Source organism: Rhinatrema bivittatum, chromosome 5, assembly GCF_901001135.1.
Source record: "Rhinatrema bivittatum chromosome 5, aRhiBiv1.1, whole genome shotgun sequence".
NCBI classification, from domain to species: Eukaryota; Metazoa; Chordata; class Amphibia; order Gymnophiona; family Rhinatrematidae; genus Rhinatrema; species Rhinatrema bivittatum.
In genome coordinates this window covers 290,553,069-290,573,486 of record NC_042619.1, presented here as the reverse complement: position 1 = coordinate 290,573,486, position 20,418 = coordinate 290,553,069, and the positions used below count along the sequence as shown (strand labels likewise).

At 42.8% G+C, this 20,418-nt stretch overlaps 1 protein-coding gene across 2 annotated transcripts in view; it reads left to right on the top strand.

The window, feature by feature from the left end:
• LOC115092793 (zinc metalloproteinase-disintegrin-like batroxstatin-1) overlaps nucleotides 1-20,418 on the top strand; it is a 201,580-nt gene that overhangs the window by 69,518 nt on the left and 111,644 nt on the right. For both annotated transcript variants that reach the window (XM_029604111.1, XM_029604112.1), the window contains one exon: nucleotides 2,531-2,700. In XM_029604111.1, coding sequence (XP_029459971.1) covers nucleotides 2,531-2,700 — 170 coding nt within the window. The remainder of the gene's footprint in view (nucleotides 1-2,530; nucleotides 2,701-20,418) is intronic.

Below are 20,418 nucleotides of genomic sequence, written 5' to 3'. Positions count from 1 at the left end.
ATATACATTCTGAAGACTTTTACTAGAAGAGTACGGTCAGAAATGTATTAATTTTCAGTATTTAAACCTGAGGGTACTAAATTTCCCTAAACATGACATGATATCTCCATATGATATGTTTAGAGAATACTTGGTTGAAATCTTGAAGTTACCCTTACAGGCTATCCCTACTGTATCAAAGATTTACTATGTACCATCAAGAGGAAATTTTCCTGGTAAAAATGAAAGGGAAGAACCATCCTTAAATTTAACAGGGATATTAGAATCTGATCTAAACACTACTATAAAAAATAGATCTGTTTTGCATGTTTCTTTTTCCTTTGCAGTAGACAGAGAGGCAGTTTTTAGAGCTTATATGCGTAATCGAATGGCTAGTTTCCATGGAGATAGAATCTGGATTTACCCAGACTTCTCAAAGTTAACACAAGATAAGAGGAAAACATTTTTAGGTTTGAGATCAGAGACTGAAGAAAAAGGTGGGAAGATGCTGCTGCGATTTCCTTGTAAATGTGAAGTTATCTACCAGCAGCAGAAATACATCTTTTTTGAAACATCGCAGCTCCGCAGGTTTCTGGACTCAATTACCCAAGAGAATGTAGCTGTAGAATCAGTAGCAGTAGTAAATAATACCAGTTGAACTCAATATTTCAATTGTAGTTCTTAAGGGGAAATTTTTTTTTTCTTTCCCTTTGTATTTCCTCTATGTTTTGCTCTTTTTTCGTCTGCTTTCATGAGTTATTACAATTGTTTATTATTATGAATATAAGATGTAATGATGATGGTAAGAAATTTATTTACTGTAATAATTTTGAATTCTTTGTCATCTATATTCAAAAATTTTGTTATATTGAAAATGCAAAATTTAAAATTAAAAGAAAAAAAAGAAATGTATTAATTTTCAACCAGTAAAACAATCGAATTTAACATCAAAGAGCTGTAAAGAATTTTACATCCATCTTATCAACTATCAGTAAAGTTAAGTTGGAAGCCACTCAGCTTCCAGGGTGATTATTGCTGCTGTGCACTTTGGGAAATTATCAGTGTTGTTTACGGGGGGACTTGAGGGGCTGTGTAAAAGTTAACCAATGCAAAAGGGCCTTCAAGTTAAGTTTTCCCCCACCAGAAGCCTTGGACACTCAGATTTGATTGAACACCTTGGAGAACTTTGCAAATAGGGTCTGAACTTAGATCCTGTGCCCTTGGATCCATTATCTGTCTTTTCCCCACCCAAGGTTTTCCGGTTCAGATAAGCTCCATAGCAAATTTTTGCATGAAATTTTGCTATGAGGAAGCTACTATACCTCACTGAAATGCAGTTATACTTTTTGCAGAAACTGTCCATGAAGCCTTTTTGAGATGCCAGTTTTCTACAGATTCATAATTAATCTGAGGGCTGAGGGCTGAGCATTCATTGCTCCATTTGTTTGATTTGTTTTGGCGATACATGCTTATGTGACAAATGGATAGTGAGCGCTTATACCATTTGTTTTATATGCCTACTATCCTTTTGTCAGAGATGTGTGTGCTGCCGGAATGAATCAAATGAATGCACAACAAATGCACATTCCTAATTAAATTAATGAGCTGCTTTGTATGATCTTGCATTGCAGCGGTTCATTAATTTAGAATGAAAATAAAACTTTGCATTTAGTGGACTGTGCACTACTTTGAAGCTGAAAATCGGTGAAAGTTTTTGCAAACAGGGCTTCAAGCACAAAAACACATGAAACCCCTGAAATGTGTGTGTGTGTGTGGGGGGGGGGGGTTATGTGTTTTTGTGCCTGAAGTCCCATTTGTGGAAGTTTCCATTGCTTAGTACATTAGCGATGGATAAAAGCTTTGTTCTAAAGTGTGAAAGCAATGAGTAATGGGTAAATATGATAAGGAAGATACTTTGGGGACTAGGTGCTTTGTTTCCATCCATTATATGGTTTCAGTTATATAATAAAAGCCTATTTTTGATTTGAATAAAGTTGGCAACTTTTACCGATAAATTTTACTTTAAATAGGAGTAAATTATGTCAGATTTATAGCCAAGCAAAAGATCTGCAGTGTGTGTTTATAATTTCTGTCTTATTGTTAAATGAAACATTATTCTGATTTAAGTTCTTTTATGTCTTCACTAAAAAGGATAAAAAAGAAAGGGGTACATTTAGATTTAAAATATATTTCCATTAAAATAAGCTATGTTCCTCAGAGCGTATTCACTGTCAAGAAAATACATTTTAAATTAAAAAAATAAATTAATAAGGAAGAGTCTAACCCCCTTTCAACTTGAATTTATTTATCTTCTCGCACTGCACAAAAAAGAGGCTGAACTTCTTGAATTGTTCACTATGGCACAGAATTCATTATAGCAGAATTCACTAGGAATTATGATTTCTTTCTTTTAACCCTTGTAGCACTGCATGATTTCAACCAAATTCACAAGGGTAGATAAATGTTTCCAGAATACATGTGCAATTGAATTATTCAGAAAACCCAGATTTTTTTTGTGAAAAAAATCCTTTTCTTCTTCCTCATCCCCCAGATTTATAAATTACTACGTATATTTGTAGCTTTAAATGAATTAGAAGTCTGGACCGATACTGATAAGATAGATGTGACCACCTCTGCCAACGACAACTTAGACCGATTCTCCAATTGGAGGCGTACCAACCTGCTGAATTGGACGAAGAATGACAATGCTCAATTTATCACGTAAGTTTGGTTTCTACTATAAAACCTTTGAGGATTAAATATTTATGTATTTGACATTCAGTGGCTTTGTCTGGATAGCTTTTGGATTTACCTGGACAAAAACCAAGTTTTAAACAATTTCCCCATATCTCCTGCTAAAATTTGTTCATTTAGCTCATTACCCATACAAAATTTAGCCAGATGAAAAGAAACAGTGATGGATGTCTTCTGGGGGGTGGGCTACACTTTAGCTGGTGAGTGCTGATTTTCATTTCTACCCAAGAAAGAGAAGGTACAGAGTAGGGATGTGAATCGTTTTTTGATGATTTAAAATATCGTCCGATATACTTTAAATCGTCAAAAATCATTAGAAGCGATATTTAATAGGAATTCCCCCAATTTATCATCAAAAATCGTAAATAGGGGGAAGGGGGAGGGCGGGAAAACCGGCACACTAAAACATCCCTAAAACCAACCCCGACCCTTTAAAATAAATCCCCCACCCCCCCGAACCCCCCCAAAATGTCTTAAATTACCTGGGGTCCAGTGGGGGGGGTCCCGTTGTGATCTTCCACTCTCGGGCCACGGGTGCGTTGATAGAAATGGCGCCGGCGCTACCTTTGCCCTGTCATATGAATCGTGTTGCCCTGGGGGTCCAGCGGGGGTCCGGGAACGACCTCCTGCACTCGAATCGCGCCATTTTGCTTCCTGTCCCCCGATGTCACGAGCGTAGGAGATCGCTCCCGGACACCTGCTGGATCCCCAGGGACTTTTGGCCAGCTTGGGGGGGCCTCCTGACCCCCACAAGACTTGCCAAAAGTCCAGCGGGGGTCCGGGAATGACCTCCTGCACTCGAATCGTGTTGCCGTACGGCCGGCGCCATTTTGCAAAATGGTGCCGGCCATATTGCAAAATGGCACCGGCCGTACGGCAACACGATTCGCGTGCAGGAGGTCATTCCCGGACCCCCGCTGGACTTTTGGCAAGTGGGGGTTAGGAGGCCCCGCCAAGCTGGCCAAAAGTCCCTGGGGGTCCAGCGGGGGTCCGGGAATGACCTCCTGCACTCGAATCGTGTTGCCGTACGGCCGGCGGCATTTTACAAAATGCCGCCGGCCGTACGGCAACACGATTCATATGACAGGGCAAAGGTAGCGCCGGCGCCATTTTCTATCAACGCACTCGTGGCCCGAGAGTGGAAGATCACAACGGGACCCCCCCACTGGACCCCAGGTAATTTAAGACATTTGGGGGGGTTCAGGGGGTGGGGGATTTATTTTAAAGGGTTGGGGTGGGTTTTAGGGATGTTTTAGTGTGCCGGTTTTCCCACCCTCCCCCGATTTACGATTTACACGATATTTTAAAAAACAAAACCGCGACGATCCGATTCCCTCCCCCCCCAGCCGAAATCGAAAGTTAAGACGATCGATCACACGATACACATCTCTAGTACAGAGAAGGGCAACCAAAATGATAAAGGGGATGGAACAGCTCCCCTATGAGGAAAGGCTGAAGAGGTTAGGGCTGTTCAGCTTGGAGAAGAATCGGCTGAGGGGAGATAGGATAGAGGTCTTTAAGATCATGAGAGGTCTTGAACGAGTAGATGTGACTCTGTTATTTACACTTTCGAATAATAGAAGGACTAGGGGGCACTCCATGAAGTTAGCAAGTAGCACATTTAAGACTAATCAGAGAAAATTATTTTTCACTCAAAGCACAATAAAGCTCTGGAATTTGTTGCCAGAGGATGTGGTTAGTGCAGTTAGTGTAGCTGGGTTCAAAAAAGGTTTGGATAAGTTCTTGGAGGAGAAGTCCATTAACTGCTATTAATCAATTATACTTAGGGAATAGCCACTGCTATTAATTGCATCAGTAGCATGGGATCTTCTTAGTGTTTGGGTACTTGCCTGGTTCTTGTAGCCTGGTTTTGGCCTCTGTTGGAAACAGGATGCTGGGCTTGATGGACCCTTGGTCTGACCCAGCATGGCAATTTCTTATGTTCTTATGTTCTTAACAAACTTTAGCTGGGTAAATCTGGTAGGAAGGACGTTACCCATATAACTTTATCTGGGTAGCTTTAACCAGGTATATTCCATAGCAGACTTATCCAGATAAATGCTGCTGAATATTTGAGCAAGGTTACTTGGGTAACTTTCTTGCTCATTGACCCACCAAATATCTACCTCCATATGTTCATTGGAATTCACTTTTATACTGTACAATATTCTGGTCAAATATGTGAACACAATCATATGTTCTAATTGTTCAAGGCCTACTTTCATTCAATTTCATGAACATATTACATCTTACTATGTAATTTTCTAAACTAAATGGAATGATGATTTAGAAAGGATTTTTTAAAGAAGAAGAATTGCTTATTTACAGAAATGTATAGAGGTATGTCTGCTTGTACTTTTAATATCACCTCCCCCACATTATGCTTCATACTATAAGCGCAATATTCTTTGTAAACCGATACAATGTGCAAATGGCTATCGGTATATAAAAGCCTTTAAATAAAATAAATAAAATCCATCTTTCTCTCTATATCCAAGATGTTTCAGGGAGGGAGAACAAGATCTCAAAAGCTAATGAATCGTCTCTTTGCATAAGGCAGTTTTATCAGTCCAACTGGAATATCCTTCTAAAGAATCCACTGGAATAATTACTCATCCAAACATGTAGTGCTAAAATCTAGCAGTAGTATTGCTCCTGGGGAAGCATGGAAACCATGAATATGCCAGCAGATGAGGATCCCAAGATCCATCTACTGTCATATTCTAAGTTAGCTCAACTTCACTCCTGCTGCAGTACCATAGACCCCAGCTCATCTTTGCTTTCTTTTCTCTTCCTCAGCACCAGAATCCCTGTTTGTTTATCTCAGGCTTTCTTGAATCCTATCACTGTTTTTGTCTCCACCACCTCCACTGGGAAGCTATTCCATGCATCCACTGTCCTTTCCATGAACAAATATTTCCTGACGTTGCTCCTGAGTTAGCCTTCTTAGAACTGCATTTAAAACTGGTGTAATATTGGGCTTTTTGCAAGATATTTTAGATAATTTAGATAAAGTCTGATATGATACAGACTTTCAGATACTTGAAAGGTGTTAATGATCAAAAGACAACGACAAACCTTTTCCATAGGAAAAAAATCAGCAGAACCAGGGGTCACGATTTGAAGCTCCAGGGAGGAAGATTCAGAACCAATGTCAGGAAGTATTTCTTCACGGAGAGGGTGGTGGATGCCTGGAATGCCCTTCCGGAGGATGTGGTGAAGACCAGAACTGTGAAGGACTTCAAAGGGGCGTGGGATAAACACTGTGGATCCATAAAGTCAAGATGCTGCCAATGAAGAGTGGGTGACTCGCCAGAATGATGGCTACTGCCTGGAGTCAATACCCTTATTAAATAAACATACACATGCTTACTGTGACTCCAACATCGCTCTAAGCTTCAACAACAAGAGGAAATGTGGAACAAAAGGATTTGCACTCACAAAGAGGGGAGTAGCTGGCTTGTTACGGCGGTTACTACCCCCAAATCAAAAAAGCCTGATACTTCACTTTCAATGCATATACAGCATAGTTCTCTGATTCAACGGCAGGGGAGAAGAAAAACTGATACTTCACACATCCAGCAGAGCTCTCTGCTTCAACGGCAGGGGAGAAGAAAAGAGGGTTCGCACTCACAAAGCGGGGAGTAGCTGGCTTGTTACGGCGGTTACTACCCCAAACCAAATGTGCCTGATACTTCACTTCGATGCACATCCAGCATGGCTCTCTGCTTCAACAGCATGGGAGAAGACTGATACTTCACGCATATCCAGCATAGCTCCCTGCTTCAACGGCAGGGGAGAAGAAAAACAACCAATAAGGGCTGTATAACATAGTCTGGGTAAAACAAATAAGCATGGGTGTAGCTTGCTTATTGCGGCGGCTACTACCCCTAACGAATCAAGCTAGATATTTCACTTGGATGCAGCTCTATCACTGCTCTCTACATTAAAGGTGGGGGTGGAAGGGAAATAGAACCAAGAGCTAAGAGAAACAGATAAGTATGAGAGAAAAAATGTGTGAAGCTTGCTGGGCAGACTGGATGGGCCATTTGGTCTTCTTCTGCCGTCATTTCTATGTTTCTATGTTTCTATAATTAAATTGGTGGTGTACCAGAAAGCGTGCTGCTGCTGCTGCCATTGCTATATGGCTCAAAAACAGAAATGTATGCTAATTACTTGGATGAGGGCAATAGCACTTCATATCCATGACCATGGAGATGTGATAAAAGTTAAGGACACGGGGAGGATTTCAGAATAAACTGAAGTTAGACTGTATTTTTAAATAGTCAGTCAGTAAGGCAGCTAGTAAGCAGAAGTTAGTGTGTTTATTTTTAATAGTCTGTAAGGCAGTTAAAATGCAAAAGTTAGAGTGTATATATATATAAAAAAAAAGTAGCCAGAAGCTAGAAATAAGCTAGGAGCAGTGTATACCTAAGTAAAAAGGTTGAAAAGTTCTGCACTCAACTTGGAAAGGAGTTAAGGTAGTGTGATTTGGTTTGATTAGGTACCAACATTGTTAATCAAGAGAGCAGCGAGTCACTCTGGCTGACTAACTGAAGTTAGACTGTATTTCCCAACCCTCCCACCCCCAGCTCATCCTTTAATTTATAGGCAGGTGCCACTTATACAAAAAAAAATAACTTTATTGAGAGTTTGATCATTCCCCTGTAGGACACTACCAGACATATAGGGGTAGATTTTTTTAAAAAGCGCGATCGCGTACTTTTGTTTGCGCAGCAGGCGCAAACAAAAGTACGCTGGATTTTATAAGATACGCGCATAGCAGCGCGTATCCTCTAAAATCCTGGATTGGCGCTCGCAAGGCTGCCGATTTTGGGCAGCCTGCGCGCACCGAGCCGCACAGCCTGCCTCCGTTCCCTCCGAGGCCGCTCCGAAATCGGAGCGGCCTCGGAGGGAACTTTCTTTCGCCCTCCCTTCCCCTACCTAACCCACCCACCCCCGGCCCTATCTAAACCCCCCCCCCTTACCTTTGTCCCTAGATTTACGCCTGCGAGAAGCAGACGTAAATCTTTTTTTTTTTTTTTTTTATTTATACTTTATTATCTTTTTCAAAATGAACATCAAAGTATTACACTTTGTACAGAAACATGGCATCATAACGCAATAATTACAATTATATATAAAGTAATATTACCAAACAATCTTCCTATATTGTTACCCATTAGACCACTATCAAAGTGAGGGGGGGTGGAATGAACAGTAGGAATATATAGGTAATTATTTTAAATTCTAAAACAAATAACAGGTGCCCTGTATAACCCCCAATATCAGATAATGATGAGATTCCCTTAATTCTCTAGCATTGACTGGACTCTCTTTGATTGTATAAAGTCCTTTAATTGTTCTGGTTGAAAGAAAATATAACTGTCTCGATTATACTTTACTGCGCACTTGCAGGGGAATCTTAGAAAAAAATGAGGCTCCCAACGCCAGTGTTTCCTGCTTCAAAGCCAGAAAGCTTTTTCTCTTCATCTGTGTAATTTTCGTCAAGTCCGGATATATTCTCAGTTTTGCTCCCATAAACAATGATTCCATTTTTTTGAAATATGCTCTCATTACATCTGTGAGATCTTTCTCATTTTAGAATGTTATCAATAAAGTACTTCTTTCAGTTATTTCAAATCCTGAGGTTTCTAGAAACTCCGTCAAATTGGCAAAGTCTCTTGGGATTTCTTGCACATTCTGTTTATTCCTACTTGGCAAAAAGTATACTTTGTCTAGGGGTGGGGTTTCTTGAGAAGGAAATTCCAAAATCTCAGTGAAATACCTTTTAATTGTAGCACAAGGAAATTCCCCCACAATCCTAGGAAAGTTCAGTATACGTAAGTTTAGATGTCTTAACGCATTTTCAATCATTTCTATTTTCCTATTGACGTTACCACAATCTTGAATTATCACATTTTGCACAGATTTTACTTGCTTGATCTCATTTTCCATTTTTTCAAATTTCTCAGTTGCTTCCTGCTTTTGCATTTCAAAATTTTTATTCAACAAATCCATTTGTTGAGACAAGTTATTAATTTTATCAGAACAATCTCCACATGATTTTGCTATAGCAGACGTTAGATGCCAGAGAGCGTCTAGAGTCACCACCTCAGGCTTTTCTGAGCCTATCAGTACTCCGGTGGAAAGAACTGGAGTTATTGCAGGCCTACCTTCACCACCTCCTGCCTGCACTTCTCCACCATCCTGGTTGCGCTCACCGGGCTGTACCGCCTCTAGATCTAAGAGGCTAACGGCTAGAGGATCCTGCGACACAGCTCCCTCCTCCTGCGAGTGATTAATCTCCACTTCGGAGTTCGTCCTCGAGCGCGGGGTCGAAGTACCCCTAAGCTCCGGTGGTGACCTCTCATCAGGTGGGGATAATGATATTTCGTCCATGGTTAGCTCCGCTCCTCCTACTGCGGGTCCAACAGCTGGAGCATTATTCCCTTGTTGTGCGGGGGTTATGGCGCACTGTAAGATGTTTTTTTGCCCGGGAGGCAGGGTGGTCACGGAGGGGTAGTTCCTCATTCTGCCCTTTCTTTTTGGCGGCATTTCGATGCAAGGAAACAAAATTTTAGAAGAAATCGCACGGAGCAAACAAACAGTGCTGCCAGTCAGGGCGCCATCTTAACTCCACCCCCTAGCAGACGTAAATCTACGCGCGCCAGCAGACTGCTGGCGCGCCGTCTTCCGACCCGGGGGCTGGTCCGGAGGCCTGGACCACGCCCCTGGCCCGGCATCACACCCCCGGTCCCGCCCCCGAAATGCCGCGTCCCGCCCCCGAAGTGCCGCATCATCCGATCCCGCCCCCGACATGCCCCCTTCAAAAAACCCCGGGACCTAACCGCGTCCCGGGGCTCTGCGTGCGCCAGCGGCCTATGCAAAATAGGTGGGCCGGCGAACAAGGCCCTGCTCGCGTAAATCCGGGCGGATTTACGCGAGCAGGGCTTTTAAAATCCGCCCGATAGTGAATTCACTATTACATTTAAAGGACGTTAATTAGAGATATTCCTACTCCCATAGCAACCTAAAACTTAATTAGGAACTGAACAAATCTGAGATGAAGGCAGCAGTCCAGCAGCAAGAGGGGGTCTTCCCAGTCTTTTGCATCGAGTGTCACATGTATGATTTTTTACCCGCCTAATGATGCATTAGAATTAGGGCATCCCGACAGTGAGGTTCCAATAATAAGAAAAGTAGTCTAAGTGCCTGTAACTAAAAACTCACCTGAGCTAAAAAATTCTAACTTATCCCTATCAATTAAAAAGCAGAATGAAAATACAAAGAAAAAAAACAAACTGAAATGTTTATATGCTAATGCCAGAAGTCTAAGAAGTAAGATGGGAGAATTAGAATGTATAGCAGTGAATAATGACAGACTTAATTGGCATCTCAGAGACATGGTGGAAGAAGGACAACCAATGGGACAGTGCTATACCGTGGTACAAATTATATTGCAAGGACAGAGAGGAGCACCTGGGAGGCAGTGTGGCGCTTTATGTCCGGGATGGCATAGAGTTCAACAGGATAAGCATCCTGCATGAGACTAAACGCACAATCAAATCTTTATGGGTAGAAATCCCTTGTGTGTTGGGGAGGACTATAGTGATAGGAGTATACTGCCATTCACCTGGTCAAGATGGTGAGATGGACAGTGAAATGCTAAGAGAAATTAGGGAAGCTAACCAAATTGGTAGTGCGGTAATAATGGGAGATTTCAATTACCCCAATATTGACTGGGTAAATGTATCATCGGGACATACTAGAGAGATAACTTTCCTGGATGGAATAAATGATAGCTTTATGGAGCAATTGGTTCAGGAACCAATGAGAGAGGGAGCAATTTAGATCTAATTTGTAGTGGAGCACAAGGTTTGGTGAGAGAGGTAACGGTGGTGGGGCCGCTTGGCAATAGTGATCATAATATTAATCAAATTTGAATTAATGACTAGAAGGGGGACAGTAAGAAAATCCATGGATCTCATGCTAAACTTTCAAAAGGGAAACTTTGATAAAATGAGAAAAATAGTTAGAAAAAAAACTGAAAGAAGCAGCTACAAAAGTAAAATGTGTGCAAGAGACTTGGTCATTGTTAAAAAATACTATCCTAGAAGCACAGTCCAGATGTATTCCACACATTAAGAAAGGTGGAAAGAAGGCAAAACAATCACTGGCATGTTAAAAGGGGAGGTGAAAGAAGCTATTTTAGCCAAAAGATCTTCATTCAGAAATTGGAAGAAGGATCCAACAGAAGAAATAGGATAATGCATAAACATTGGCAAGTTAAATGTAAGTCTTTGATAAGACAGGTTAAGAGAGAATTTGAAAAAAAGTTGGCGTAGAGGCAAAAACTCACAGTAATACTTTTTAAAATATATCCAAAGCAGAAAGCCTGTGAGGGAGTCATTTGGACTGTTAGGTGATCGAGGGGTTAAAGGGGCAATTCGAGAAGATAAAGCCATCGCGGAAAGATTAAATTATTTTTTTTGCTTCAGTGTTTACTGAAGAGAATGTTGGGGAGATACCCGGATCAGAGAATGTTTTCATGGGTAATGATTCAGATGGACTGAACCAAATCACGCTGAACCTAGAATATGTGGTAGGCCAGATTGACAAACTAAAGAGTAGCAAATCACCTAGACCGGATGGTATGCATCATGGGTACTGAAGGAACTAAAAAATGAAATTTCTGATTTATTAGTTACAAATTGTAATGTTTCATTAAAATCATCCATTGTACCCTGAAGACTGGAGGATGGCTAATATAACCCCAATATTTAAAAAGGGCTCCAGGGGCGATCCTGGAAACTAGAGACCAGTTAGACTGACTTCAGTGCCAGGAAAAATAGTGGAAAGTGTTCTAAATATCAAAATCACAGAACATATAGAAAGACATGGTTTAATGGAACAAAGTCGGCATGGCTTTACCCAAGGCAAGTCTTGCCTCACAAATCTGCTTCACTTTTTTGAAGCAGTTAATAAACATGTAGATAAAGGTGAACTGATAGATGTAGTATATTTGGATTTTCAGAAGGCGTTTGACAAAGTTCCTCATGAGAGGCTTCTAGGAAAAGTAAAAAGTCGTGGGATAGGTGGCGATGTCCTTTCGTGGATTACAAACTGGCTAAAAGACAGGAAACAGAGAGTAGGATTAAATGGACAATTTTCTCAGTGGAAAGGAGTGGGCAGTGGAGTGCCTCAGGGATCTGATTTGGGACCCGTACTTTTCAATATATTTATAAATGATCTGGAAAAAAATATGGCAAGTGAGGTAACCAAATTTGCAGATCATACAAAATTGTTCAAAGTATTTAAATCACAAGCAGATTGTGATAAATTGTAGGAAGACCTTGTGAGACTGGAAAATTGGGAATCCAAATGGCAGATGAAATTTAATGTGGTTAAGTGCAAGGTGATGCATATAGGGAAAAATAACCCATGCTATAGTTACACAATGTCAGGTTCCATATTAGGAGCTACCACCCAAGAAAGAGATCTAGGCGTCATAGTGGATAACACTAGGCTGCTGAAAAGAACATGATTGCTGAGTCAAAAAAATAAACAGAATGTTGGTAATTATTAGAAAGGGAATGGTGAATAAAACGGAAAATGTCATAATGCCTCTATATCGCTCCATGGTGAGACCACACCTTGAATACTGTGTACAATTCTGGTCGCTGCAATCTCAAAAAAGATATAGTTGCGATGGAGAAGGTACAGAGAAAGGCGAACCAAAATGATAGAGGAATGGAACAGCTCCCCTATGAGGAAAGACTAAAGAGGTTAGGACTTTTCAGCTTGGAGAAGAGACGACTGAGGGGGGATATGATAGAGGTGTTTAAAATCATGAGAGGTCTAAAACGGGTTAATGTGAATCAGTTATTTAGTCATTCAAATAATAGAAAGACTAGGGGGCACTCCATGAAGTTAGCATGGGGCACATTTAAAACTAATCGGAGAAAGTTCTTTTTCACTCAACGCACAATTAAACTCTGGAATTTGTTGCCAGAGGATGTGGTTAGTGCAGTTAGTGTAGCTGTGTTTAAAAAAGGATTGGATAAGTTCTTGGAGAAGTCCATTACCTGCTATTAATTAAGTTGACTTAGAAAATAGCCGCTGCTAATACTAGCAACAGTAGTGTGGAATAGACTTAGTTTTTGGGTTCTTGCCAGGTTCTCATAGCCTGGATTGGCCACTGTTGGAAACAGGATGCTGGGCTTGATGGACCCTTGGTCTGACCCAGTATGGCATGTTCTTATGTTCTTTTCAGCAGCCTTGGCCACCCATCCAAAACAATAAGACCATTTGCACCCTACCCTACCCCCTCATCCCTCTCAACACAACATGGTTATTCAGAATCTTTGAAAGCCCACTCGATACAATCTTCATTCAAGGTCTTCCCAACCCCTGTACCCATATAGGTGTTAACTTCTCACTGTTTTACCCAACACTGTCAAAGTCACTAGCTCAGCAGCACCTGACACTGACTACATCTGAGTTCAAGTATGAAGCAGGACTGAGCCAGTGCCAATTTGATAGCAATGGGAGAGTCAACCAAAATAAGTTCTCCTGCCAGGAGGAAAGGGGATGCTTGGGTCCTGGGAAGAATGGGGGAGTTCCAGTTGGCCTTGTTATAAGCAGATTTACTGGGTCATTCATCAAAGTGTGTTAGGGTCCAAATGCAGTTAAATGAGATTTAATGTGCATTTGATGCATGATACATAGCGCACTGCAAGCTAGTATGCAAATTTTAAATTTAGTATGCATGTGGGAGGGGTTAATGCAAAATAAGGTGTCTTACTGCATTCTGCATTAGAATGCGGAATTTAGCGTCAGAAATAACTAAACCTTTTTTTTTTTTTACAGTACCAAGGGACAAACCTTTTTAGTACATGTCTGCAGCCGTTATCACAGATCGTGGTGATTATCGTGCGTGATAAAAAGAGATATTCTATCAGACACACCTACCAGGCTCTTCTGGGCCAATAAAAACACCTGTTCTTACCTGGCCTGTCTTTCTAAACCCATAATGTTTGTGGCAAGTTTACTTACTGGGGATACTGGATGCTTCAGGAGGCTCGTTGCAAACAGCAAGAGGAAAAACAACAACAGGCAAGGGAAGTTCCAACCCCTCCTGGGGAAGTCCCTGCATCAGAGCCTGAGTCACTGGCGACACAGGGAGAGGGTCGGGGCACACGGTGGTGGTGGTTGACATGCAGGCGGGCAAGGCAGAGGAGATACAGGGAGCGCATCTTTCCTCCATGCGCCTCATTGCTGGGCATGCCAGAGGATTATGTGGTTAGCAAGTATTGCCTCAGCAATCAGGCTATCCTGGAATTATATGAAGAAATCAGAGGGGATCTGGATCCATTTACAGAAAGGTTCCTCGCTGTGCCGGGCCTTACCAAACTAGTGTCCACCCTGCATTTCATGGCAAACGGCTCCTTCCAAATGACAGTAGGGGTCAGGGGGGAAATGTCCCACACCAATTTTTCCTGCTGTCTGGATCAGGTCATAACCATATGAATCGCCACATAGTATTTCCTCAGGATAGGCAGGACTTGATGGAATTGAAGAGAGGCTTTTATGCCATCGCTAACTTTCCCAGTGTTCTTGGAGCTATTGACTGCACTCACGTGGCCATCATCCCACGCTGTGCCAGGGAGGAGATCTACTGCAGCAGAAAGCTCTTCCCGTCCCTCAACGTGTAAGTGGTCTGTGACACTAGTATGTGCATCCTCAGTTTGGTGGCCAGGTACGGGGGAGCCTTGCATGATTCCTTTATACTTAGGCAATCGAGCGTGTGTGAAAAATTTGAGGATGGCCTCTATGGTCACTTTTGACTCATAGGTAAGAGAGATGCTTCTTTCTGTATTCCATCTCTGGCTATGTATTTGTAGCAAACGGCACGGAAATGGGGGGGGGGGGGGCTGAGGGGGATGTAACTGCATTGTTGACATGACAAGTGGCTTGTGAGCTTAGGTGTGCATGCCATTGCACCAGCCCGGGCTTTCTCTCCCCATGCTCCACAGGCCCTGCTGATCTTGTCTTGCCAAACAATGCACTTGCCATACAGCTTGGTGTGTGAGCAGGCACCTCACACTTTCTAAAGGTTCACTTTAAACATTGGCCTTTTCCAAATCCTCCCCTTTGGAGCATTTGAAATCTCGCACGTTAATCACAGCCTTTAGGTGTCCACACTGCTGGTACAATTCAGTTGTACCTTGTTAGTGATGGGTCAGCCAGGATGTATGGCATAGTTTGTCTTGACTATCAGATAGGTAAAGAAGAAGCACTGGCCTGTACATTTTGGGGCCTAGCATATTTCCTGTGTCAGGGCTGACAAATTTGTCTCTCTTGAGAACATACTTCAGAACAGCCAGGGACTTGCACATTCAGACAGCGAGGTAGAGGTTTTTCTGCTAGGACAGGTGTGGCAGCTTTGATGTACTGCTTCAGGGTTTGATAACTGCTACAAATGAATAGCCTTAGCTTGGATGTGAGGAGCTGCCTTACATTTAGTGGAATACTCATAAGCAGTTTAGTAGTCAGAAAGATGTGACCTAGATTCGGCTAATGCTATAGTGGTCATATAGTGTCCCATAAAAAGGTGGCATGTACTTAGGGTAGGGAAATAGGTTTTTAAGGCTCTGGCTAAGCTAGAGGTTAGCTTCTACTATCTTATAACATACTGTGGTTTGGCAAGATCTCAAAGTGACTGTGGTGTGATTGATGCCCCCATTCTGTCTTTGCCTCAGGAGATTCTGGATACCGTTGCAGGACTTGGCTTCTCACCCCAGTTGCTATTCCCAACATGCCGGCTGAGATAAGGTACAACGAGACCTTATGTTCAACCTGCTGTGTCATAGAATGCACCCTTGGAGTTCTCAAAAGTAGATTTCGCAGTTTGGACAAAATGGATGGAGCTTTAATGTATGCCCCACCAAAAGTAGGAGATATAGTGCTGCTCTGCTCTGTAGTCCATAATCTCCCTCTATGCCATGGGATACCAATAGAGATACTTCCGGATCTACCCTTGGATCCCCCAAGTGCACCCGCACAAGCCGAGGACACCACACTGAGTAGTAGCCAGCTTCGGCAAAGCCTCATAGAACGCTATTTTGCCTGTTAGGCCACAACTCCCCTTCCCCTTCCATGGAAGGGAGGCCAGTAGAGTGTTTGTAGCTGCTCTCCTCTTTATCATCTTTCTTTCACTCATTGCTCCTTTGTCTGGGTCAGTGTGTAACAGAAAACATGTATGCCTACTTAGGCTTCATCTTGACAATGACACAGTACGCTGCACTTGAAAAATTGTAGTCCAAGTAAAGGTAACACCAAAGACCTGTGGCTGGCCTAATGTTTTCTGACTGATAGTGAGTCTAAAAGAGTCATGTGTCACAAGAGAGTTTGTGTAGGACTGCCACCACAGTATACAGAGCTTGGCCTAGCTTGTGGCATTTTGCTTGGGGGGCCTACCCTAGGTCCCTGTCCTAGCTCTCACATGTGGGTGAGATAGTGCCATAGGTGTGGTGGAACTCCAGCTGGGCCTTTAACATGGAGAGCAACAGCTCTAGAAATCCTATAAATCGCAAGTAGCTCTGAAGCTTAAGGCCACAGCATAAAGCTACAGGTAGACAATATAAAGTATCAATCACAGAGTTCCAATTTTACAGCCTCATCCCATAGCTGACAAACGTGTGCATGAGAAGTTATGATCTTGAACTTGGGATGCTCTGTGTCACATGGGCCTGCAAAGACTCTGCTGACAGCACTGCCTCAGCTGTTTCAGAGCCAGTTCTGACATCAGAGTGCTCACCTAACAGGCCTTCAGTTCCTGGCCTTAGTAAAGTGCCTGTCAAAAATTGTGGCATTCCCACAATGCTCACAGGTCATTGCAAGCTAACATACCTCTTTGTGGTTGCATGCACCCATACACAGGTGTACCCTGCTACCTAGGCAAAATGTAAACTGTCATGTACAGATGGTGAGGGCCTTGGCCTTTGGGATGTCATGTGGGTTAGGATAGCTTCTCGGGGAGGCTAGTCAAGGATGCTGGTCAGACTGTGTGAAGGCAGGATTGGGAATCAGACAGTGTCATGCCTTCACTTGTATTTGCAAGTCACCTCAGAAATGTCAAGGTCACAGTATAGTTTATAATGACTCTAAGAGCACCCACATGACTCCTAAGAAAAGGTTCATGTCATTGAACCCAACGCAAAGGTCTGTTAGAAGCTATTTGCCTCGCCTCACCTGTCACAGGTAGCCTTAGTCAGATATGGAAATGTCATAGTGCTGCAAGGCTCTTGGCATGTCTAGCTCAGACCTGGTCATGTGTTGCTGCTATATGTATGTATGTATGTATGTATGTACCTAGAAAATATGCAGAGCAGTTTGCTTGTTGCAATACCTAGTAGCAGTTACAGTCCTTATTCTATCTGTGGTCACCCTTACAGCACATAGGTGGAGGACTCTTGGGGCGATCAGCTTGCAGAACGGTCCGTTTCCAAAGTCAGGCACCTCCTTTCAGGGGTTTTATGGGTGCAGGCCCTTGCTAATCCAATGGCTGGCAGGACTTGTGGCCATGTGGAAGAGTTGCTGCCTATAGGCTGTGCCTCATGTCATGTTTGTCACTTTTACAGTTAGTGGTGAGCAGGGCAGGGGCGCTGATAGACTATCAATCATCAGCTCTGTGTACAGAATAAAGGCTAAAGAAGCTGTTGCCAGCTGATGACCTCAGGAGCCTACAATCTGCCTCATTTGGAAACTTGTTACTGTGGTGAATGTCTGGGGCAACTACTCCCAGAGGGTGGTTGGAATGATGGCTTATTCGCTTTCTGTGTTGGTCTCTTAAAAGACACGCATTTCCTGCCCTGTGAGGACTTGAGGGGCCCATGTTAGTACCTCTGACAAAGTGCTATCATATACGCTTCTCACAGATGTCTGTCATGCTGGCAGGTGTACCTAATCTTGTGAGCGTACTTTGGATTCTAACTCCCTCATTTTCACGTAAGGAACAGGGCCAACACATGTGTGACTGTGTGCATCTGGGTGAGTGACATGGTGTGTTAGCCTTGGAATACATCTGTGTCTGGGGAAGATGTTTGCAGAGCAGGCAGTGTGAGTGCATCCATTTTGCACAGATTGTCTTTCAACACAAGTGTGAGCCTGTGCTTCAACTGTTTACGAGTGCCTCAGAGATACGATTGTATCGTTGGGTGAGAAAAATGGGCTCACACGTACTCCAAGACCATTCCAGCTATGGCTCACACTGCTTATTCCTTGTGTTGAGAGGGGGGAATGTTAAACTTGGCAGCGTGAGACCTCAGATATTTATTTATTTATTTATTATATATTTCTATACCGGACTTCACAAATAGAATTCACATCAGGCCGGTTTACATGGAACTTGGGGGATAAACAAGTGTAACCAAGAACAAGAAGGCTGAATCAAGCAAAGTTACATAAAACATAAAGATATGTTGTGTCACAGTTCTGGATGAGTAAATCTCTGCCTGTAGTTTACCCCTTCCACCCCCACAACCCAGATGGTTTTCTACCTAGTACTTGGAGTGGGCCTAATTGTCCTGTTATTTAGGGATGTGGATAGTTCCAAGAGCTTCAGAGGGCTAGGCATTTTGGAGGGGGAGGGGAGGGTTGCTTGAGGCCTGCTAGCACTCTGATTAGAGGTTCCCTTTTTCGAGACCATGGCCTACTTACCCTCCTCTCTGTAGAAAAGATCCTGCACACTCCACACAGAGGTTGCCTCACCAGGCCACATCTTTTTTTACCTTATTCTGATAGATATATATGCTGGCAGGTTATGCCTACAAAGATGCTGTCATATGTACCTCAACATATTTTGTGTGCTTACAAAGAAGTGGAGACACATTTCTGCAGTTGATTTTTGAGGACAGGTTTAGCAGCCAAGTTTCCCTGCATCACTTGGCCTCTTCATGACCTGTGCATTATATACCTCTGTCTACTTCCTGGCTGCTCTAACACCATGTCAGCAGCTGTGTGATAAATGAGGAGGAGTGAGGGAGCTGTGTAGGTTAGACAAACCCCACAGCCCAAGAGCAGACAGTTAAGAGGCCTGCTGTTCCTTGGGAGTAGACAGACTTCCACAGACTGCCTGCTTCACCTATACTGGCCTGGCATGTGGATTGGTATAATACCTGTTTGCTAAGGCTGATAGAAAATGAGTATTAGACAGATCCACATGCCAGGCCAGTACAGGAGAGGCAGCCAGTCTGTGGAGGTCTTGCTGTTCCCAAATAACAGCAGGCCGCCTAGATGTCTGCTCTAGGCTGTGGGGGTTAGTCTAATCTACACAACTCTCTCACTCCTCCTCAGTTCTCACACAGCTGCTGACACAGTATTTGAGAACCTGCAATTAGAAGACATTGTTTAGTGGCACCTGAAAAGGGTTTTGTCCTGATTGCCTTTTAGGTGGAGTGAGGACCTTAGTAAGGGTCCCAGTATATTTTGGTGGGGTGATTAGTGTAACTTGCCCTTAACAGCTCACATGTTTTAAATGTACACTATATACTCTCAGTCCCAGAAACCTGCAGCTGCAATTTATGCTCTGTAGAGATAAAACTCACCTAGGTATTTAAGTCATTTTTAAGTAGTCCTCTGACTGAAGACTTATGTCATGATAGCATTCTATGTCAGAACCAGAGAGAAGGAACTTTGTTTGCTCAGAAATTACATATATTCACAATGTTATAGGCCAATGGTTTGTAAGAGGTGCAGTATGACCTTCGGATAGCTAGACAACCAATTCCCCAACAGAGTGAAGACATCGGGGCTTCACCTCTAGCTAAACATTTCTATACCTATTCTATCAGAGTGCTTATGGAGGTGAACACTAGCTAGCTAGTGGCCATCTCGTGTACATGCCTATGTACCCAACAGTTAGCTAAGAGTATGCTCTCTGGAGAAGGCAGCTGGAGCCAATACTGAAGCTCCACGGTAAGGAGCTTCCTGTTTACTCTTGCTGTCTTCCTTGGGAGCAAACAATCAGCATTTAGTTGTATGTCGTAGGCCATATGGTTTTGCCTGCCAAAAATGGCCAATGGTACTCTATCATGCAAGATCATATGCATCCCAAACCTTTGACCTAGTGAACCCTTAAGAGAAAAAACACACAAGAAAAACAGATAAGCAGAAAGTGTTATTTCAAACTTGTGACCACTTTATTACACAACAAAAGTCAACAGATTGAAAGCAAGTCAACATCTTTGGTAATCACTTTCTGCAAGGACAAGATATATAATTACACACCATGTTGTAACTGAAATGAACAGCTCATTCACTGTAACCCTCTACCTACATTGTTACAAAGGGCAACTGACACATACAGTGTTAGCATCTTATCATTTTGCACAATCATGATTACAGCAAAGAATATAGGAAGCAGAAGTGGCACCCCAATAGCTACAGTATAGCTTTTTATGTTAGAGCTGATAGCTGCACAACTATGTGAAGTAAAACAAAAGGCCCCCAGACAGTCCATGATGAAAAAGCACACTCAAAGTGGGGACAGGCTAAGGGCAAGGCATCAGAGTTCAAGTGAAGGCCCCAGACAGTCCATGTTGAAAGCGCACACTCAAAGGAGAGTCAGGCTAAGGGCCAAGGCAGCAGAGTTCAAGTGAAGGCCCCAGACAGTCCATGTTG